At 33.8% G+C, this 24,287-nt stretch overlaps 1 protein-coding gene across 2 annotated transcripts in view; it reads right to left on the reverse strand.

The window, feature by feature from the left end:
• Positions 1–18,694, reverse strand: part of EPHA3 (EPH receptor A3) — a 356,820-nt gene extending 338,126 nt beyond the window's left edge. For both annotated transcript variants that reach the window (XM_074333229.2, XM_019745445.3), the window contains exon 1: positions 18,474–18,694. In XM_074333229.2, coding sequence (XP_074189330.1) covers positions 18,474–18,561 — 88 coding nt within the window. In that variant the 5' untranslated portion in view covers positions 18,562–18,694. The remainder of the gene's footprint in view (positions 1–18,473) is intronic.
• Between the last annotated feature and the right edge of the window lie 5,593 nt (positions 18,695–24,287).

Raw genomic sequence — 24,287 nt, forward strand, 5'->3', positions numbered from 1 at the left:
TGTGTCTTTTTTAACTGTTTACGTTTGTTTACAAAAATAGGTTAATATTCAATACATTGATTTTTTTTTACAGAATAATTACAGATTTAAAGAGGAAACAATAAAAATGCAAAATAAGAAACAATAATGCTAACATGAAATCAAATTAACTGTAACAATCATTCAATTTGATAAATTGGCATATAATTTCATTATAAATTAATTTCTTAAATATGCTTCCATAATGAATCAATATTTATATTTGTGCATATTTGATATGGCATCTTCAAATTGTTCCTGGCCAATCCTAAACATATTCTGTAATGTGTATTTTTTAATACTGTATGAGATGTCTACTTATGTGTAACAAAATGCTTAGATACTAATATGAGGAGAAACCAAAGCAAAAATATATTTTATCATATTGCCTGTGTAAAGCTTTCCTTATTGAAATAAGGTATTGTTATCCAAAAGGATTAATGATTTTATTCAGAACTTTGTTACTTATTAAAACATCTGGTGTCTGATGAATAATAAAATATAACATGAATGTGGTAGCAATGTAAATATATTATTAAAAGAGAAAAACAAATGCATTATTTACAACACAGCATTAATTTGTAATGGATTGGAAATTGATATATGAAAGATATTTCAGGTTTAATTAATAACAGGGCTCACTTTGCTTGTTGATCTGTTAAATAATGAAAACTACAGCTTTACTGCATCGTTCTAAATTTGAAAACAATCCCACTATTGACTGATAGAAGATGTACAAGAAGTTTACATAAATTACATATGTGTTATTAACATGAACCAGAGCATGTGAATCAATAACTACAGTAAGAGAGAGTTATTTTCCAGGGTTCCATATAGTCACAAATCAAAACAAAATTTTAATACATACATGCACAACACATCCATGCATTGTGAATAATGTGTTTCCTGATGCATGGAAAGCACCACCCTTTCTTTAATCATCCTAATTAGTTTCATACAAAGGAAACCTGAACCTTGTAAAATGTTAAGAAAAAGAAATAATATATTTGATAGCTATTAGAATTCTAATTTTTCAAGTGCTGCTTTTTAAGACATATTTGGTTAGCTGGTTAGATGATAAATATACTAGATGAGGTAAGAAAGGCTCCTGGTCATTAAGATAAAACAGATAAAATCCTCAAAGTTAGAGTATCTAAGTTTTGCTAGTGAAAGAAACACATAAACTTAATCTATTACACTGAAACTCCATAATGATTCAAGTTTTTTCTCACAACAAATGAATCCCAATGATAAGTAATTATATTTAGATAAGAGAAGGAGATAGCAGGATTAGCATGGATTGATCACACAGTGTAATTTCCATAATGAAATTATTTCCCAGAATATCAGTTTGAAAATTAACAGTATGCTTAATTATATTAAAATTATCTCTCAAAAAGGATTTTTAAGAAACCTCTACCAATTAATCAATATTATAGACATTTCAGATTAATCAGTGTTAGAAAAATTTTGAAAATATGATAATACATCCTAAATTTGAAAATATGGTACCAATTGTTATTCTGATAAAAATATACCTACTTTAAGTGTTGGTTCTATCCTGGTCATCAGTTTACTTCTCTGGGTTTTACATAGGATTTTCACAGCAGAATTTACAGTCCCAGTATGCACAAATCATTAGATCATATTTACAGTGTGTTTAGGGACTTAAATGGTTCAATGCATTCCGTGTGTATGTAATAATTGAATATGATGAATATGTGTCATTCCACATGCTAAGATGAATGATTGATTTAATTTTAATTTTAATAACCAGAGGAAAAAAGATTTTAAGGTAAAGAAGATATGAATGTTGTCTCCATTTAGGAAATTACTCTTGGGTATGTAAGTTGTTAACTAAAGAACTAAATACCCTTAAGTTTTCTCAGATGATAATGATGAGGGAAAAAGAACTGGACTAATCACATCAGCATTTGGTTTCTACTCAAAGGAGAATAGCTAAACCAAAAAGAACTGCATCACACTGTCAGTTAAAATAAGTGTAATAGATTAATTAAATGTATTGCATTTACTCAGAAATTAAATTTTTAGTGCACTCCACTTAGCATGAATGATGACAACACAATTAGCAGCATTACTCATGATTCTTATTCTGTGTCTATCAAACATAATTATATTCACCCTGGTTATCTCGCAATGTTGCTTTGATGATCAAATAATATAAATGCATTTAAGGCCACCAACTTTATAACGTGCTATACAGATTCAGTGTTCTTGTAAAGTTAATTCATTAACAGCAGTTCTATTTTGGCTTCTGAATTATATTTATAATCAGCAATCTATATATGACGTAATAGAGAAGACTAGTGACATCAAAACACTTTTTAAAAATCATTTATTTTAAGTTTATAAGGTGCCTTTTGTTTCTAGCCAATTAAGAACAACAGAATCTAAAATTCTAGCCACTTTAAAGTGAATGATTGCTAAACTGGAACTTTCATGCATTAAAACCTCTACTCTCCTGTGATATGTTGTATAGCAATATGAGTGTGGCATAATTGAGAAAAGGAGAAGAGAAAGTTAATGGAATTTGAAGGTCAGCCTGTTGTGCGTGATTTCTCTGAATGCATTGACTAAATCTAACATTGTAATACATCTTAAACTACACACAGATATAGACAAGAATTAGATTACTAATGATTTCCTTTCCTAAAAAAAGATGTAGACCGGATCACAACCTTTCCCGTGGTGTTACTATTCAAATGCCAGGGTATATAGAATTGTGATGTACAAATACATTGTAGTCTGAGTTTTAATGAAAGGTTACAATATGGAAGGTTTATTTCAATTGCTGAAAAATTTGAGTTAATAATTATGAATTTTAACAAAAAGGGTTAAGAAGTTACTCTTAAGAGTAGGTGGGAATGTATAGATGGCTTAATTCCTTAATGATTGCCTCATACCAGGTCATTTGACAAAGACATAAACTGTCCCTTACCAGATTTCATATTCTAACCATGTGATTTCCAAATATTTTGGGTTTATAACAGGAAACACATCATTTCATTAATTCTAGAATATTTCCTATTCAAAGAACAATGTGGCATACATTAACTTCTTAAAGTAATTTAAATTGGATACATTTTTAAATGTTATGACTCTATTTAAATTGAGATATAAATAGGTGCTTTTTGGCAAAATTGTTTTAAGACATCACTATCCGAAGTCTGAATGGATATGGTTCTGGGTTTCTTTCATACACTTTACTCTGTCTAGTTTCATTACTTTTAAACAGAAACGATGTATGAATAGGTGAAGGAGTTTACATTCACGAACGTGACAAGGAAATTCTTATTCAAACTCCTTGGGTTGGCTTTTACGTGGGCACAGCATGAGATATGCTGAACAAAAGGAAGTGTGGTGCCTGATGGGAATTAAAAGGTATAAAATAGAGTGAATGAATATGAACAAAGTATAGAGTAAATTGGTTCAAACTGGTTTGGAAGTACTTCTGGAAAGGAGGATATCTTACTACCATGAATCTTTACTGTCACTTTTCCCACTTAGCTGGATTGCAGATTTAAGATGCTAAGGAGTCTTGTTTTTCCATCCTTTCCTATCCTCCATCATAATGGAGAGATACAATCAAACGTCCATTCCTTTACTCATTTGCATTGATAATGTCATGAAGAATCTATACCAAGAACTTACACTACTTTCCCTTCTTACTAATAAAAATGCAATAATATGTTTTAAAGGACACTGTTATTGTTTGAAAAAAATGTTCTCAGTTAGTGAGGACAGATTTAAAATTTTAGGTATACATTTCTTAAGTTTTCACTGTTAGAGAATCATTAACACACCTAGATTTTTTTCAATGGTATTTCAAAGTTCTGACTCATAATTGACTATTTGTCCACTTAGAAAGACTGAGACTTAAACATCTTATAGATTGCTTAAATGCTGCAAATATGGAGACAGTGCTAAAATAATTTTTAAAATTAAATGCTACATTTATTACTGAAGTGGAAGATAATTTCAATTATCTAATACCACATCAATATGCTTTGTGGTAATGTTATGGTTGCATTTTATGAAAACATTGAATTACAAAAGAATATCAAATAATCATTTCAAGGTGAACAGCAGGGTTTAATGGCTAAAGAATTTCTGACTCTTATAATAATAGACATTTTTAAATAAAACCTTCAGCTATAAGATGCCTTAAAGCCAATTGCAAATAACTATAAAACCACTACAACGGAAAACAAACCCATGCTTTGATTACATCTTGCTTTTACTAAAGAATAATGACATTTCCTTTCCTGCTCACACCATCACTGTAATAGTCACAACCACATTTCTTGTATATTACTCTATCATTTTCATCACTTTCTATTACGATAAAAAGAGTAACTGTGCTCTAGGTTACACAGAGCTGAAGGGTCCTTTAATCTGTTCTGGGTTACACTTAAATGTCACAAAGAGAAGAAAATGATACAGCAAGTAATCGATTTTGTCCTCAGTATTATAATTCTCTGTGTAGTATCTTGGTCAACCATAACATGGAATCTAGAAATCAAGATGTCTGTACTCATGGGAGAGCACCATAGCTCAGCTTCTCATTTTACTGTATACACCAGGGTATGCCAGTGAGAAGACACTTAGAGAAGTCAAAGTTTTATTAATGTACTTACGAAGTTCCACATAATTTTCATCTATTGTGATTACACAGTCTTAGTTTAACTGCTTCTGTGCACTTCCTGTATGTATTTCTACATAAATGTAATTAAAATATTATTCAGTTGTTCTAGTTAGTATTATTTCGTAGACTAAAATTATAAGAAATGTTTTTAGACTATAAATGAGGTCAACTACAGGCATACCTCAGAGATATTGCAGGTTTGGTTCCTGACCACCACAATAAAGCGAGTGGTAATCTTTTTGCTGGTGGAGAGTCTTGCCTTCAATTTGTAAAAAAGGCAACATATGTGAAGTGTAACAAAACGAGGTATGCCTGATTACTCTATCAATTGTGTGCAGATAAAAATTCCTATAAACCATTTTAAATTTAACTCAACAGGCATTTTGTTTCACAGAGATTTGATTTATGAGCATTTCTCTATCAGATGACCAGCTAAAATCGTTATGTAAGAATTAAAGAAAAAAAATCTGTCGTGCTCAACATTTCTGTGAAAAATCTATTTTGTCACATGGTATCTTAGTGGCTCATTTATGTGATATAAGCAGATTTCTGGACAAGGTGATATACTGTCAACTTATTCTTTCTTATTAGCTTTCCTCCTGGGCAATAAGTTTAGATTTAGTTTTATACAGGTCCTAATTATAGAAGAAACTGTAATTAGTTGCCTCATCTATATCTTTGCCAACAGCAGGGAAAACTCCTTGGAATCAAAACACATAGTCTCACAGTAAGATATCAGTATTTTCAGGACTACAGTGGTTCAAGAAAATAACAGAAACACAGACCAAAATTTGACTTGAAACCTGGACGCTTTAGTAAATGTAAACCGTATGCAGTTTCTAAAGTGTTATTTTATTTTATTTTTTAATCAGAGAAATCTAAAGATCATTCTGATATCAATTCTATTATGGAGAAAATTGCTATCAAAATACCACTAGGGAATGTGTTCTTATAACAAAATAATCCTTTCACATCAATGTGTAGGGATATTCTGCTGTCAGTGAAGCTTTAGTCCATTAACAACTTCAGTTTAATAACAGTCCCTAGAATAACAGGTCTGTTTGTTTCTGTGCATTGGCCACTGGTAGTATGAATCATTTAGACAAGTGAAATGTGTTTCCTAAAATGTAAAAGTTACTAAAAGTAAAACATTAATGATTGTGTAAGCAGTGTACATTTTCAACACATTTTTGCTCTTTTAAAGTGTCCTAGAAATATCAGAACATCTTGTTTATTTCTAATTTGAAAAGATTTTTTTGACAGATTAAAAAGTAAGAAATGGATACATATTATTCAAATATGAAATTATATTTAAAAATCATTAAAACAAATAGGTGCTGAAACTTTAGCATATACTTTTTGCTTTCACGCCATAAATTCAGGCTGTCTTGTATATATTTTTAATCATATTATCATAAAATCTTGATTATCAATCTTCAAGTACTAAATGAAAGCTATCTGTTCAGACAGGATTTGACTGATGACTGTGAAAATGGAATAGAATAAGCAGACTGGCCTACAGAACAGCTCTAATATAATGTTGCCTTTATTTTTTTTCTTATTGACATGCAATATCCCATCAGTTTCGAGTATATATCATAGTGATTCAACATTTATATACTTTATGAAATGATCCCCATGGTAAGTCTAGTTACTATCTGTCACCATACATAGTTATTACAATATCACTGACTATATTCCCCATTCTGTACATTACATCCCCAATATATATGTTTTATAACTTGAAGTCCCTTAAATAGGAGGGTTTAAAAATTTAGCATACAAAACAAAAAGTGTAGTGATAAAATGTTTCCATTTAAGAACATTCTCTGGATATTCTCATATCACAAAATATTTTTTTAAATTTTATTTCAAAAGAAGCTCATTGCAGAATACGTGAATCAATTTAAATTTCTGGAAAATTAAAGTCAGTATATAGCATTGACTTCATCATATTCTGGAGGATAACTATATCTAGACTTTATGTTATACATCATTACTGGTGTTTACAGTCATATATATGCATACACATATAAACAGACTCGTCAAGGTATAAATATGCATCTTCACAATAACCCACAAAGGATCAAATAAGGTGCCACATGCTTATCAGCTTAATTCAAAACTCTAGCCCTTTTCCTTCCATCCTAGGCGCATGTTGTCAATGGAAAGTATCAAACTTTCAGTACTGTTGATAGAAAACTTATCACTCCAAGAGAAGGTAGAGTTCAGACAAACTTCAACGTGGTTTTACTTGGTAATGTAGTCATATTATGAGTAATATCCACAGAAGCTTTCATTTGGAGATAAATTCTTTTTTGATATTCAATAATGTGTTTCCAATATACTCACATGGACACATGTGCATGCATGTACTCACACAGTATTTACATTAACCTTAGATATATGATTATTAAAAATAACTGTTTCCAAATGTTCTTTCAAAGTGCTTTTTAATTTTACCTATACTTATTATGCATTCATTCAAATTATTTTTTTAGTTTTCTATATATATGCAGTTTAAAAAATCTGGGTTACAATTAACCCCACATGAAATTAGGCAAATCATTTCATCTCCTTCCCCTTGTAATTATTAATTTATGGTTGTTATTATTTGCCTTTATTTTATAAATCTTCTCTATATTTCAGGTGCTCTGTTTTGGGAGGCTAACTGCACTATACTCTGAAGATTCATATCTCAGTTTTCATAATTTTCCTATCTATGTTAAAACATGATTTTTTTATATAACTATTAATTTTGTGGTCATCTGTCCCACCTAAATTATCTTCAAGGGCATAGAGTATACCATTCCCTATAACCTTCTTTTCCAAAATCAGTATGTAGCTAATACTCAAGTTTCCACTATTTTGTAAATAAACAAATACAAACAACAAATTATTATAATATGAAAAATGAGTTAATTTTTTACTTAATATTTGTCTTGATTCATGTTAAAGGTTTTAAAATGTGTGCCTTTGAAATTAAACTTAGGGTTCTGAAGTTTTCACTATAAGGTTAGAGTAGTAAACCTATTACATACTTGGCCAAACATAGAGTAAAATATTCTAAATCAGTTTCCAAACAATCACCTTTGGAAAGGAAAATTTAAAAGGATACTACTAATTTTATCTATATTTAGTTTTTTCTTCTCTAATCCTATATAGATTTTTTTAAAGATGTTAAAACATTTTGCATTTACAGCAAAGATAAGAAAAAATTTCCTTATTCAATGTATAAATGTTTAAGGAAAGCAGCTGTACCTCAAAATATAGGGAAACCATCATTTTAAGCATAGATTAATCTAACTTGTTCAGTCAGATGAAATACGTATAAATACGACTGAAAATCTTTTTTCAAAAAACAAAGAATATCGGAACATTATAATTTCAGATCAGAAATGTCAAGAACACCATAATAAGATCTGTTTACCTTTTTTGAGTTATCTAATGTAAATGAGTATTACCTTATCTATAGTAAACCAGATAGCAAGAGCAAACCAAGAAAAAAAATACTATTCCGTTTTGTCTTTTTAAAACATTTTTAACATTTGGCAATAGCTATATTTGATGGTGTTTGTATCTTCAATAGAAGACTAACAACCTAATTTATTTCTGTTTAAAGTTTCTGCAATTATGCCAGTTTTTTACATTCTGTTAAAATACAAAATCTACCATAAATAGCTTTGACATATTGAGGGGAAAAATCACAATTTGGAGATAACTCTAGCTTTATGCCATCTTTGAATATTATAAGTTAATTAGGGATCCAGTTGGGGAAAATTAACGAGATTAGAAGTGACAAATAACTGAAAAAGTTGTTTTTATTTTTTTCTCATAACCATTTTGCAAGTTAGAAAAACAAAATTTGCATATTACCTTGTTTCCAAAGGTATGTATTCATCCATATAAGTTTGCCCACAATGTGTGGTTCAGTTTTGTAAGGGGACAATATTATTAGTTATATACACACATGCACACACACAGTTCTGCAAGTAGACTTTTCTTCTGCATGGTGTTCTACTTAACCAGAGGATTATTTAGATAATCCACATGGAAACCATTGCAAATCATCTTTGCAGCCTAATTTCTCCTCAGTGTGAAGACTGTTATCATATGCAACACAAATATATATGCAACACACACACACAAACATATACATATATATATATATATATATATATATATATATATATATATATATATATATATAATCTCGTTCTAAAACCTATAGACTTATTAATTGTAAAATTAGGCTTGAAATTAGGAAATAAATGCTAACTACTAACAGTCACCCTGATGTAGATAGCGGATGTCTAAATTTCATACTGATTGAAACCAACCAACTTTGTCAATGGCAAAAAGTTAATTTTAAAGCCTTATATTTTTATCAAGTAAAGAAGGAGTGGGGGTATTACTCTTTACTGGATCTGTAGAGTTTTTTCATATATGTTCCTTAACTACTATTTGAAAGAACATAAAATAACCTTCCCTTAATGAATATGTAGAATATTTAAGACAAAACCATTTTGATATTGATTTAATAGCCTTATCAGCAATGAAATTAACCTAGGCTTCTCCTTTGGCTCAGTCCCCTTTGAGATCCTGCCATGTAGTCAATCAAGATTTTTGTCTTAAAACCAGAGCAACTCAGTTTGGAGACTTTAAAGTCAAGTTTACATTTTTGTGATTTGAGACAGTTCCACAAACTCAAACATGAATAAAAATTTAAAAGTAGGGAAAGTAGATTTTTATTCTAATTTTCCAAAAGCAAGAAACAAAAAGTTTATGGCTAAGCCTTCACTGTTGCTCCTGAAAAAAATGTTCTAATAGTGAGTGGTTGGATAATTCGTTGGGAACATAAATGAGAACACATTAGAATTTCTTTCTTTCTTTTTTCTTTTTTTTTTTTTTACAGTGAAGAAAGCAAGATACTAAAAGCAGCTTTCTGATTTGGAAGTCTGATGTCACCAACATGCTATTTTTGCTCTTTGCCAGGTTAACAGAATTTATCGCAGCAATTAATACAAAACATATGTGCTGAAATACCCACATGAAAAATATAATTGCCCCAACTTAATTTGCTACCTTTCAAAACCTCGTTTTAGCTACCTTTTCTCAATGCTTCCACTTAAACAGAGGACAAGTGCTTTTATGAAAGAGGAGATAAATCATTATAATTTATTTTCATCTTAATTAATTTATAAATTATCTTTTAAATGAGAAAAAGTTTCCACAGGGCCTCAAGTCTATTTTTAAGATCATATCTATTTCCCCCCATTATTGACTTTTATAACAATTCACATTCTGTTTTATTACATAAAAGCCTAAATAATAACATTTGAGTTACCTTGGCAATTGCCTCACAATCTCTGTGAATGGAATTTCTGACATAATCTTCTTACCAGGGTGAGGAAAGGAGTGTTTGAGTGTCAGGAAAGGAAGACAAAGGTTAAGAATGTGTGAAGAAAAGGCAGCACAGACATTTTTTCCTATTCCTCTGTTCACATCAAATTTTCTTTCAATTGTTCTTTTAGTGTGTCCTACACTTATACAGATAATCATAATTTATGAATGTAAACACTTTGAAGTTTCTAAGCACTCTTTGAAGTACTTTTGAAAGTACATTGAAGTACAATTTTTCATACCAATACTCTGGACATTTCTAAGTTATTCTTGCAAAGTCACAAGACAAATTAGTGTAGTCACCGGGATTAAGGTTGGAAAAGCTAGTGACTTTTCTGAATAGAAGGACGGCTCCTAATTCACTGGCATTTGTGTACAGAAGAAAATATATGAGGTTAAAATCCAAAGCCTAAGACAAGAAAGGGCCTGGCTCAGTTACTGCTTTATTATGATGAATTTCCTCAGTGGTAACAATGGGAGATGTCATTATACCTACTTTAGGGCTACTTCTAATAACTAAATGAGGTCCAGTAGTAGTAATGATAACATAAAGGAATAATCTTTCTAGCCAGCAGAACTCTGTACAATTATTATTGCAATGTTGGACATGGCACTGAAGCCGTAAATTAGTCTCGGAATCCCCTGGATTCAAAAATTTTATCTTTTATAAAAAACACTAAAATTCCGACACAATCACAGAAACATTAGCATCGTCCAACTAGTAACCTACCTCCATAACACTGCTCCCAGAAACTCTTTCTGGCCCGTTTCTAGGTTTACTGCCCAAATTGGAAGACAAAAAATCCTGTTTTAATAAAATGCTGCCAATCAAATATGGGGCTGAAGGAGAAAACAGACAACTTTCCACTGTAGATGGGGTGAAAATGTATGGAACGTTCATGTATGTATAGGTCTCAAGAGGATCCTATCAGGTGGCATTTGTAGGTGGTTATAAAGAAAACTGGAAGAAAAAAAAAAAAGTTCCTCATTTTACTCTAGCGAATGAAGGACTGAAGAAAAGGAGACAGTCCAAAGGGTCAAGAAAATAGCAAAGGGGTTGAGTCAGACAGCAGCCAACAGGACAACTGGAGGTCTCAGGCGCTCCCGTGTGTCCCAACCCAGCGGGCCAGGAGTATCAGGAGCCCTGCAGAGCTCTGACTCCCTCCCCCACCTGTCGTCAGGTGGATCCGTGCACGTGGATGGAAAGGAGGAGACCATACCACCTCCCGGCGCCAAACTGAAAAGGCTGGCTGATCGCGACGGGGGAGACGGCGGGGTCATAGATCTGAGGTCAAGGGCATAGATTTGAGGTCAAAATCTATCGTGAAAGTGGGGAGGTGCCTGGCGGGTCTGAGCAGCTCGAGCTCTCTGGGCGGGACCGACCACAGGTAAGGAGGGTCCAGGTGGTGAGAGGCACGCCGCCTCTCCCAGCGCCAGCAGCTCGGCCGCAGCAGGCAGAGGGCGCACGTTTGCCTCTTCCCCGCCCGGACTCCTCCCGGCGCTGGTTTTCCGGAACTTGGCGCCTTCGCGCCCCCTGGTCCAGACACCGCCTCGCCTAAGAGCGCAGGGCCCTGGCCGCGGGGCAGAAGCCGCAGCAGCAGAACCCGAGGCGACCTCGCAGCCCTTCGGCAACAGGCTTTGGCCGCCAGGCGCGAAATCACTCGAGCACCAAGACCCCACCGGCCCCGGAGCGTTAGGGCTGAGGGACCGGGACCCGGACTTGGGTTTCTATGATCCGATCTTGAATCCGATTCCGAGAGAAAAGTAGGGGATTGTTAGGAAACTCTGCCCCCCCGCCCCGCCCCGCACCACTCACTGAGCCTGGTCCTGGCGGCGGAATAGTTTGTACAATAGTTAAGACGCCCTGGCGGTGGGTGTACTGGCATCGAGCAGCGCCTGCTCTTCTCTCAGTGGCCACACGACTGCCACTACCTTGCTTCGCGCTAGAATTTCTCAGGGCACACTTTTGAAATTCAATCAATATTGCATTGCGGGAGGTGTAACGCGAAGGAAAAGAAGCGCCGTCATCCCCTCCTGTGGCCACCCCAGTCCATGGCTAAGATTATTCACAACAGTTTGTACAGTGCTGCCCACTTGTTTCCCCACCCCTTCCTCGTCTATTATTCTGACTTCACCATGTTGGTTTGGATTATCTGGATTTTCACCCTTTGCTTTGACTGGAACAGCAGGACACAGTTTAGAAAATGAGGGGAGGGAGGAGGTTCCACACTCAGGGCTTCCAGTTTAATAACATCACTCCCAAGTTGGAGGCTTTATTTTTTGAACTGGTTTTGATTCCATCCACCCGCCACATGCATTCGCCCGGGCTTCCAAAGGGGGAAACATTCTTTGGCTTGTACTCTTAAAACTTTCCCGGATAAAATATTATCTTCTGGGGAAAAAATCAAGTGTATAAATTTGAAAGGAGGAACAATCACAACTCTACCCCCTTTTTAAGTGTGCAGGTTTTTAGGAATTTAATAAAAATTGATTAGCCAGATGTTTTATGTGATAAATGTTTCTATTTTAAGCGAAAGATTTATACATTACATTGGTTTTAGAACCTTTGCATTCTCTACCTCTCCATCTTTCTAATCAACTTTTTATTTTATTTTCGCTTGCAGACTTTTTTTTTCCTTTGTAATCGACCACCCTTTTTATTTCAAAGAAAACTGGTAGAAGGCAAACTAAAACTTGCTGACTTTCAGACTTTTCTTAGAGCAAACCTCCTGCCAGATTCCAGGAACTACCTGATTACTAGGCAGCTGGTCACAGACCCACAGAGTGAAATCAAGGGGTACACAAGTACCTACACCCTGATTCTGAGTGTCCTTCTAAATTGTTTTGCAGCTTGGAATTCTTTGCATTATATAAATGGCACAACAGCTTTTATTTCTAAAGTTGTTACAGAAGAATTATCTAATGCGTCCAAGTCTTGGAGAAATAAATTTCAAATCTTAGTTTTCTGTATACCTGTATGAATAATGTAATGAACGTTTCACACCAGCAGTCAACCCTTTATTTGAAAAATCTGTGCAAAGCTACTTGTGCACTTGGAAAAGGCCCTGCAGTGACCCTCCCTGGTGATAAAATCCAGATCTCTGAAAACAGAACCAAAAAGGGACACCTGCATCTGTTTTTCTAAATCTTTTATCAAACAGGAATTAAAAGAACAAGGTTTATTAAATATTTTAAAGGAAAATGTGTGTATTAAAATATAAGCAAAGTTGAGAATCTTGAAAAAATATGATTTGTAAAACTTAGTGTTCTTCCAAGAAATACATATTTTCCCTTACATCTAGTATTTATGCCAAACAAAATCATTGGAAAATGACTAAAATCAAAGGTAACCCACATCATAGATTTCTTAGTAAGTAAATGTCTGTAAGAACTTATCAAGTTTTGATGATTTGTGGAAAGTTTTATTAATATTTTCTGGAAGATTTTATGACTTGGAAAATGTACCTCTCAAGAACAGTTCTTGCTGTTTCCATTTGCGTTGAAGTTAGTAAATCAAATATTCTGTGGAAATATGTTTTGCCTTTAAAAATCCTTTGCATATGTAACTGATTATTTGATGTTTAAAAATTATATATATTTTATTTCAGAAAAAATCAAATTTTCAGGATGAATTTTAATATTTAGGAATTTTTATAAAGAAAATTATTGTAAGAAATTAGAATGAGGGACCCTTAAAGACCACACCAAAATTTGAATATTAAAATGTGGATAACATATAAACATACAGAATCTACTAATTTGTTTCTTTAGGGATAAATTTCTTAACAATCAAGGTGAAACTACTACATTGTTTATATGAGTAAGGAGCAAACCATAATTATATTCAAATAATAAAAAACTTCACATGAAACTTCCTAAACAAACTAAACAATGCTTTAAAAAGTGCTTTTAAATTCTGATTGCATACATTTTGTTTAAAACTTTTAAGTTAAATTTAAGTGCTTTCATTGTACTCCCAATTCCTAGTGTTTCATGGAAGACAACTTTATATAAAATGCAACCATGATCTAACACATGGCATGGTGTTTTATTATATGTGGTTTCCCTTTTATAGTTCCAGTTGCTTCTGAGTTATAAATATATTCAATCGACTTTATATCTTAAAATAGGCAGAAAAATCATATCAACTATAGCATCAATACTAAAAATGTATAAAATTGAAAAGGTTGATAGTTACAGTGAAGCTGGTTTATATTAGTAAACTTATTGTCATTTCCAGAATATTTACTATTTTAAAAAGTTTTTAATTGGTAGTTTATGACAAGACTAGAATGGTGCAACATGTGAAATGTAAGAGTGAGGAGAATGGGGTATCAAAGTGTACATTTTCCCCACTTGAATTATTATTATCAATATTAGTCTTTAGGAAGATATAGATTCAGAATGAATTAATTTCATGATAGATTTTGAGAGGTTATAAGAAGTTTCTTTCCGGCACAATCAAAATATTATCGTAGCAATTCAGGTTGTCAGTAAAAGCTTAAACAAATTTGCTGATAATCCTGTTAATGACCTAGGTCAAGTGTTAACTGTTGTGGGTTATAAAATAGTGAAATTAAGGTTTCTCCTACCTCCAGGCAAATAGCACAGTTATAACTGTTGGAGAGGAGGTAGGGGCGAGCTATTAGGAGAGCTATTAAATTACAAAAATGTGTAATGCATTCAATTATTTAGTCTAGCATGATGAAATGCTATTAAAAGCAAATGTAAACCCTCTTCCAAAAAAAAAAAAAAAAAACTATAAAGATGATATGATAGCTTAGTTCTCTATTAATGTTTCAATCACAATATATTATTTGAGGAAGTGTTTATATATAAAAAGTGATGACAATTCATAGTAATTTTTTAAAAGGGAAAACTCCATTATTTAAATATTTATTTTCTCTAACATTTGCCTAATAGTCAAAAGGAAGCATACAGTGTTCATCTGCAAGTCTTACTTTTAAGCTTTAAGCAATTACATAGTCTCTAGTACTTAGAAGATTTATGTTCATTTGAATACATTTAATAGAAACTGTGTCCCATCTACTCCAATGAAAGTCTCCCAAAATAAATAGTATATAAATATGCAGACTTAATTTTGTTCACTTTTATTTTGAAAATTATTATTTCCAATGTAAAGGGCACTATGGGTAAATCTAATTCACTAATACTTTGGGATAGAAAAAATATTTAGTGTACTATGTACTGATGAATAAGCCATGCATTCTGCCTCAGATTCCTTCAAATGTAGAAGAGTACCTAAACAGAGTAGTTTATGCAATGCTAAAAGAGATGGAATTAACACTGGTAAATACTTCACTTTACATCAAGTTTCATCCTCTTTTCAAAGTTATTTTTATTTACTATTATCATCACCCACCTGGGATGGGAACAGGGAGGAAATATAGGAGCTTTCTAATAATACATAGTATAACAATCCTATTTTGTCATGAAAAGTAGTTGATTTCCATTGGAAGTCTCTCCTTGGAATGTCATGTAAATAGAGAAGCATTATAAGACTTTAATAAAATTCTATGCAGCTTTTATAAAGTTTCTGTTTAAGCATATAAGCCAATTCTTGATTTAAGTGATCGTTGAAATTACAAATGAACTAGTATCATTGAGGAGGCCAATAATAGAAAGTATCACCTGGAATCATATTTTTTGAAAGCTATTAGAAAGTTATTTGTAAGTGGATTAAGAAAAAGAAGGTTCATATTAAACTTTTTTAAAGTTTTTTTTTTTTTTTTTTTTTTTTTTCCTTATAATGGACTCAGGGCATTTCAGTATTGATATTTGATTATCAAAATCTCAAATTAAAAAAAAAAATCACACACATGGCAAATTTCCTAGTAATTAACTCAATGGCATGGTTTTGTTCTCTTTTTGTTCTATCATGCCTAACTTCATAATAGATTGCTAAATAAATTCCAGTAAAATTTACTAGTAAATTTTCTATAGTATTAAAATATAATTTTAGCATAGTATTTTAAATACAGCCTAGTATTTTATATTTCAGTTTTCAAAATTTATATCAGAAAGCTATATCAAGAAGATTAATTTTATCAGTTATACCCACTAGATGACTTTTCAGAAACATTGCTTTCTATTCAAATAACACTGTTAGAAGAAATACATGGACTCTTGGCATATACATGAATTTTTCACTTTTCACGTTGTTCAACACAACTACGAAGTCCCAAGCTATTGTATTAATATTTAAACCCTCACTCAAATATTACTCAAGTTAAATTATCCCATTCAAATTTTGTTTAAAAGCTTCCCTTCATGACCTCAAAAGGGAAAAAAAAGACACTACCCATAGGACACAATCTGGAAAGAATAATCCCATGAAGAATGGATAGATAAACTTTTACCCAAGCAAACTAAATGTAATTATGTCAGTTTTCTGAGTATATTTACCTTTCTATATACATATTGTTAATGTGTACCTGCCTGTATAATAATATGCAGTATATACCCCAACACACACAAGGCAGTATGGCTTAAAAGCCATTTGCAGTTGATTATTCTTATTTCATTAAATTAATATTCATTAAATTTATATAAGTGTGCATAAATTTAAAGGGTCTTATTTTCTCTTGAAATTTACTGCAAGGTTATATTTTCCATAAAATGACTGACTTTCAGCTATATGTCTGTGCATTATTAATTCAATAAAATCCATTAGCCAAATAGTTTATAAATAGTCCATCTGGAGACATACAATTTATCAAAGAAATATGGAAATAATATTACTATTTTTCTAGTTATTGTCGATATTTTAATATCTTCAAAGAAACAAAAGATTAAACAAATACTAATTTTGACTAATTGATATGTTACTCATTATTCAAATGACTACTCTTGCCTTTCATTCATGAAGAATGATTGACTATTACTTTTAAATAAACATTTTAATTTGATTTGGATAGAAAAAGTCATTTATAGGTAAGATGAACCTTGAATTTTAGATTTTTCAAGTTCCCAATTAGAAAACGACACAGCAAAATCTAATGAAATCTTCCAAAGTGATAAAGGCAGTCACTAAAGAAAGAACAAAATTAAACAGCTCTATTGGCAGTGAAAGTAGGTCATCAAATATGACAGACAGTTTCTATATTTGATTAAAAAGTTTCTAAATATTTTGAGTTTTAAAAATAACAATGCATAATAATATACAAAGTATTGGCTTGTCAGTATAATTTTAGTGTGTGACATAAGAATATATAAGGTAGCATTTGCACATTAATTACTCAGTATTGCTAAATTGCAGAGTAAATTGCTAGATTTTATTGTTGTAAGTTAAAATGATTAAGAGGAAATCAAAGTTGTAAGTGTTGCTTTAAAGCAAGTGATTATTCAGAGAAGTTTGTCTTCAGAGTTAGTGATTGTATTCACAGATCATTAGGAACAGATCACAAAAGGCATAAAGGAAAAAGGCAATGCATCTATTAAGCACATAATCTTATAGGAAACATCGTTGTTCTTAATATTAGGTTTGTACTTTAATCCATTGAAAAGAGACGAATACCCATTAACAGGAAAATAAATAACCCAACATCAAGGAAATGCCATTTGCTGCATATGAACATTCCTTCTTGATGGTCTATTCAGTTAGTTAATATATCTACCTGGTAGCTTCTCACTGGGCATTAAATACATTCTCTTATTCGTATATAAGCCCTTAAACAAAGAAAATCCAACCTAAGCTTATTTTAATTCCTGCAAATGTTACTTATGTTAATGTGGCATATGCTGCTCATTAGAACCTGTACTATAGAGCAAACCATCACCAGGTGGGATACACATCACTTCTATATAACAGTTGTATCATAAACATCACACACACACACACACACACACACACACACACACACACACACCCCTCCGCTTCAACAAACTGATTTCCCCTTAGTCCATTCATAAATGCCATGATCCTACTAGGAACAACCTGTCATTATGATAAAGCATACTAAAAAAAAATCTACAAAGGTGGATTGAATTTTCTTTTAAAGTTCTCAGTGCACTACAATGGTCATAATTAGAAAATAAAATTCTGCCGTGGTTAATAGGTAGTTGATATCCTGGGTGAGAAACTGGAGAATTTTTCTTTCTTTCTGCTTAAAATTGGCAAACAAGGTAATTGCTTGAATTGGTTTCAGATTTAAAAACACATTTTGTGTTTAGGCAATCCAAAATGCTCTCTTAAAATGGTTTTTAGAAGGCAGACGAAAATAAAAACACGTCTTTACTTTACTCTCAGAGCCAACTGCTTTATTCGGAGGCACCTTAAAGACCTGCAAAGGTTTCGGTGAGAAAGTGCTTTGAAGAGCTTTAGACCGGCGGGGCAGTGCTGTGCACGTCGCGGTACCTGGCTTACCTTCATTGGAAGGTTGGAGAATCAGTTCCCCGAAGCAGTTGAGAATAGAGCTGCTGAGAAGGAGGAGGATGGAGAGGTGACAATCCATGTTGCTGGTGCAGAGGGCAGTGAGAGGAGCATATCTCCATGAAGCATGCCACTGATGTGAGGAGGAGCGCTCTGATTGCTGGAGAAGTTACCATGCTCCGCTCGCAGGCTGATGTCAAGTTTGACACTGGAGATAAGGAGGAGTCTGGCTGCCTTTCCGCGAACCTCGCTCAGGGACTTCCCTGGGTCCTAGTGCCGTCCGAAGCGAAAGCTGAGGGGCAGGACAGCACGCGGCGGCTCGCAGACCGCTCTGAAGCTTAGAGCTGGGGAGAAAGGGGGTGGGGGTGGTGCCGTCCTGCCAAAGCGGCAGGAGATGCAAAAGTTGTGATGGGACAGTGGTGGAGAGCAGCAGTGGCGAGAGAAAAACATCCCCTCTTTATTTTCAATGAAAAGCAGCTATTTTGTTTGCTATGCATTCTCTTAGATTAATTCCCCGAAGAAACAAGAAACCCTGACAGAAGTGTCATGTGGCAGTGTAAGTGGAAAAGAAACTGAAATGCCAGAGAAATGTTTGTTATTAAAAGAACGGAGCTTTTCATTAAAAAGAAAAAAGAAAAAAAGAAAATTAATGATTGTCCACGTCAAAGGAAAACTAGAGTTATGCCTTTACTCTGTTCACTGTGATCACAACTCTTCCCACATCCTTTGCGGGTCACACAGACACTAATAACCACCTCAGATCAGGAAGTCTTTTCAGTTCTGCACTAAGTGGTATGAGGGCTTTTAAATAGATTTGGCACAGCAATTTCAGTGCACGTACGTGCGCTTTGTTTTCCCAAGCTGGGAAGTAACCATCATCCTAAGGAAATGAACAAACCTAGCCCTGGGAATAGCTGCAGGTCAGCATTCATCCTTTGTTCTGTGCTGGGGGTATAAAGAAGAGTAATACAAAACCGACCTAAAGTTCTTGACCGCACATCACTACCCCCTCACCATTTATGCTAGGATCTCTGGGTTCCCTGAGATAAACATTACATAATTCACAGGTCCTCATTCAGCTCTCAGCCACTTCCAATCTGATCATCGCTGCAAACTGTGCCTCCCTACCATCCCCAATCCAACGGTTATCGCAGCATCCTTGCTCTTTCTCACTTACTTTGCACCATAGTTATAAATGGTTTCTCTTATGTCCAGTTCCTTGAGGGACCACGTGATTGCAATCTATTCCAACACAAACAATTTTGCTATTTGTATTTTGAAAAACATTCTCCCGTATCTGTAAAGCAGACCCCAAAAGATGAGTAGTCAAATATCTCTCTGCTCATCTATCTTTCCTATTCTAAACAGAAGACAAGACTCACATTCTTTGCACAACTCGGGAAAGAAAAGGTAGGTCAACAACTTTAAGATCAGTGATGAGTTTTAGAGCTCTAAGTTGTGGACCCTAAAGAAAGGTTTGAAAAATTCTCCCTAATAAGATATTCATTTCACAAACCCTATGTTTTTAATGAGAAGACACAATTTTCACATGATTTAAGTGAGTGACTTCTGGCCATAGTTCCTTGGCTGGGTAGGGGGTGGAGGGTAGAGGAAGCCAGAGGAAGACAGTGATCCTGCTTAGTTTTCTATGTGTGCCTTGTGACTCTGTATCTCTAACTTCTTCCCACATTATGTCACCAGAGCTTGTAGAACCCTCTTCAAGTGCCAAGTCTGTCAGGATTGAAAATACGGACAGATACTGAACAGAGGACTCAGATAACGGTGACTCTGGCATATTTAAAAGTTCCAACATAACCACAGTCTTTCCATAAGGCACAGTTCCATTGTTCTAGGGTTAGATAAAATTTTTGTGAAACTTGAAAGAAAATAAAGTCTTATTTGGAAGGGACAATTTAAAAACATTTTGAGGAAACATGCCAATGTGCTGATCTCAACATACATTGGCTTCCCCTCACACTTACTACTTCTCTTTTCACACTTAAACTGCTTGTCACTGTGGAAAGAGACCTCATGTTTGAAGGAAGCTACACTAGTGTGAAAAGCAATTCCTGGCCTGGGAATATAATGTAAACAACATAAGATCTCTCGATGATAGACTCTCTAAGTCAAGAGACCTCAGACAGTAAGTAAAGAGTTTCCACAATCTGAGCACCATTCTGGATATATGTGGAAAAGAGTGTGGCCAGGAAATGGAAGAGAATGATGAATTTGGCTGTAACAGGAGTAAGAAGGATAGAGGTGAGGGCAGCTGATTCAGAGAAAGTCTCATCAAGAAAATAATAATTGAGTTGTAGCTGGAAGGATGAGTAGGAATTCAGTAGTTGGAGAACGGTTCAGAAGTCACTGCAGGTATACAGATGGAACGTAAACAGAATCCTAATCATTTCCCAGTGAAGGCAAGTAAAGCATCTGGAATATTTAGAGCAAAGAGTGTGTGTGAGATGGAAAAAAGGTCAGGACAGAATGAGGTGAATGGTGGGGACCATGTGCTAGGAGATGTCCTTTAAAAGGCAGATTGGAAACAGCAGAAATTTCTAGGCCACATGATAATGATTTTAGAATAAATTCTGGATGAAAGAGAGACATCAAAAGCATTTCAGCGAGTTAATACTGATCATATCTGAGGTTTAGGAAGTAAATTTGATGGATAGCATAGAGCAGAGTGTCTCCACCAGTAGTATATAGACCACCTGCTATGGAAGTACCTGAAATACCTATTAAAATGGACATGCCTTTTGCCCATTGCAGACTTAAACTGAATCTGAATCTCTGAGGTTGGGACCCAGAAACCTTGACAAGCTCCTCAGGTTCTCCTGTGGTCCCTGACATTGGAGAATCACTGCTGAGTGTAAAGGAAGGAGAATCGGAGGCAGAATGGTGAGATTTGAGGTTATTTTTGAAGTAAAACTAAAGTGATAAAGAACTGAATTAGAATCCATCTAACAGAAAGAAAGAAGATACAAGATGAAATCCTATTTCATGCTTGAGGTGAAACAAACAATATTCTCCAAAGAAAAATTGCATTTGGGAGTTGAGGAAGGGGGAGATAACTAAGACATTTGCAACATTTAGTTCAGCTAATAGTTCAGTTCCACAGAATGTGAGTGTCGAACATATGCTCGATCGTGTGCTAGACACTGAGGGTAAAAACATGAATAAAACCTTGTCCTTGCCCTTTAAAATAATTTAGAATCATGTGGAGGAAATATGGAAAGTGTGAGATAGAAGCAATGTGTAGAGTATTTTCCTAGTATGTGGTGGAAGGGAGGTCACTCAAGGTAAGGGTTAAAGGATATTTCTTGGAGCAGATGGCAACTGAGTGTCATGTATTTTAATCAAAAGAGTTCTGAGAAGAAAGAGTAAACATGAAAAGCATGCTTTCTGGAGGAAATGACAAATATCTCTATTACTAGAGCATAGGTTTTGAGTTGCCATCAAGGGATATGGGAAAGAGGTGACAGGAGTATCAGGAAGTAGAAGGTTCTGAAGAATTCTGTGAGCTCTTCTAAGGAGCCTGGACTTAAGGGTGATACGCGGCAGAAGAGAGACATTCAATTTGCATTTTAAACTGATAATTTTGATATATTTAAGGGGAGGAGGGTAAAATGGAAGCAGAAAGGAGCTAAGAGACCAATTAGAAGTCCTTAGCAATAGGCTAGCCAATATGTAAAGACACAAGTGGGGCTCTTAAACCAGAATAACTTAGATCACTGCCCTGGACCTGTTGGTTCTTAGTAAAATTCTAATAATAACAGATCTTATCTCTTCTGCATATTGTAAGGATTATATGAAATTTGGGATAATACTGATAAAGTGTAATTCTATAGTAAAAACATTAAATGCTCCTTTTTTTTTTATTTTGATCTAGGCAGATTTAGAGGTTATGCCACTGAGCAGTGACAGTAAAACTACAAATCACACAAATATACGTCGGGGAAATTGGCAAAACCTCATAATAGATTGATTACGAAACAGGTAGATGAACATGTCAAGGAAACCTTTCCATCTCTGGCTTGAGTGAAAAAGTCATCAGGAATGCAAGAGAGGACTGAGGAGAGAGAATGGGTGTGAGATGCAACAGTGTCGACTTCAGGTATATCTAGTTGAAGTAACCTGGGGGGAAGCCAAGAATAGATGAACTATTAGGAGACAAAGACCTTGACTGGAGTTGTTTCTTTGTAATTAATTTCCTTTGCAAATTATATATATATATATATATATATATATATATATATATATATATATATATACACACACATAGGTATGTATATATGTATACATAAATACATATATATGTATATATACGTATATGTGTGTGTGTGTATATATACACACATATATATAGTGTGTATATATATATTTACACATATATATAGTAGGTTCATTCATGCAAGCAAAGTGTTGGCAGAAAGATCAGTTGGCCAAGGATGAAACCCTAACATATACCAATATTTAAAAGGCAGGCAGAACGAGAGAACAAAGACCTAAAAGAGATTAGCATATCAGAAGTTTAACTTCTTAAGGGTTTCATAAACAGTGCACAGTCAACAGTTCATGCAACAAAAATATCCAATAAGATATTGACTGAAAGTGACACATTGGATTTGACATCTGAAGGTTTTGATGGCTTTGGTGGGAACAGTTTTGGAAGAGTAATTGTACTGAAAGTAGAATTAAGACAAAGGAGTAAATGGAAAGTGAGAAGTAGACACAGCATGTGTACTACTCTTTCAAGAAGGTAAGCTTAAAGGAGAAGGCAAGCCTAGAAAAGGGGGAACAAAGGTGTAATGAGAATGTTAAAAATTTCGAGAAGCTGATAGGATTTCTCTCACATGTGCTTCTCTGACTAGTGATGTGATTAATTGACAAGATATTTGGTGAATCAAATTTGGGATGTGGAAAAAAGGTAGGAAAATAATGACTTCTGTCTAGGACATGGTGAGATGTAAATGCAGATATTCAAGTCTGTAGTTAGATATAAAATAAGAAGGCCAGAAAGGTAGGCATGTTAGAAACTCCAAGTTAAGCAATTATTAGTAAATCAGTAGTAGCTTAATCCATTGGAATAGGTGAAAATAACCAGAAGATCATAAACAGTGAGGGGAATATAATTCTGTTAAATAAAATATTCAAAGGCAGATGGAGGATGCATAATTATCAGAATTGATTGAGTAAATATTCTAAAAGAAAAGTAAAGTTTGAGTTGGAAAAGACAAGAGAGATGATATTTTTAGAAAGGGCACAATCAACCAAAGAAAAAAAGATTGCATTTGATGAAAATTTAAGACAAAATAGTTTTTCCAGTTAATGGAAAGACTACAGGACTGGGAATCGTGTCCCAGAAAATCTTTAGAACTGAAGAATTCTTTAAAGCCTATCATTTTACAGTTAAATAAGAGACTAAAACTTCAGCGTGACTAAAACATTAGTGACTTCATTATAGTCACAAGTTAAAGGCAACAAGAGGGACAATACCTGGGAGATCTCGCCCTTATACAAACAAAATATTAAGAAAAACACTTACTTGTATGCAAAACTTTATAGGGAATCTTCTATCATTTAAGTGTTGGAGATTGATTAGAAGAATAGAATAATCCAAGAAAGGTTCTTGAAGGGCTGTGATTTTTTGGAACAATTATTGAATTTTGAATTTAAAAATAGTCACAGTAGGTTGTACAAATTAATTTGCTGTGTTTTAACTGATACCCACTGAATTAATATACCTTTAATTTAAACATGCATGTTTATGCAATCAATATAAAATTTAGCATGCTTGAATCAATTGAA

This window comes from Rhinolophus sinicus, chromosome 17 (assembly GCF_057876585.1).
Source record: "Rhinolophus sinicus isolate RSI-liver-muscle chromosome 17, RSI-T2T, whole genome shotgun sequence".
NCBI classification, from domain to species: domain Eukaryota; kingdom Metazoa; phylum Chordata; class Mammalia; order Chiroptera; family Rhinolophidae; genus Rhinolophus; species Rhinolophus sinicus.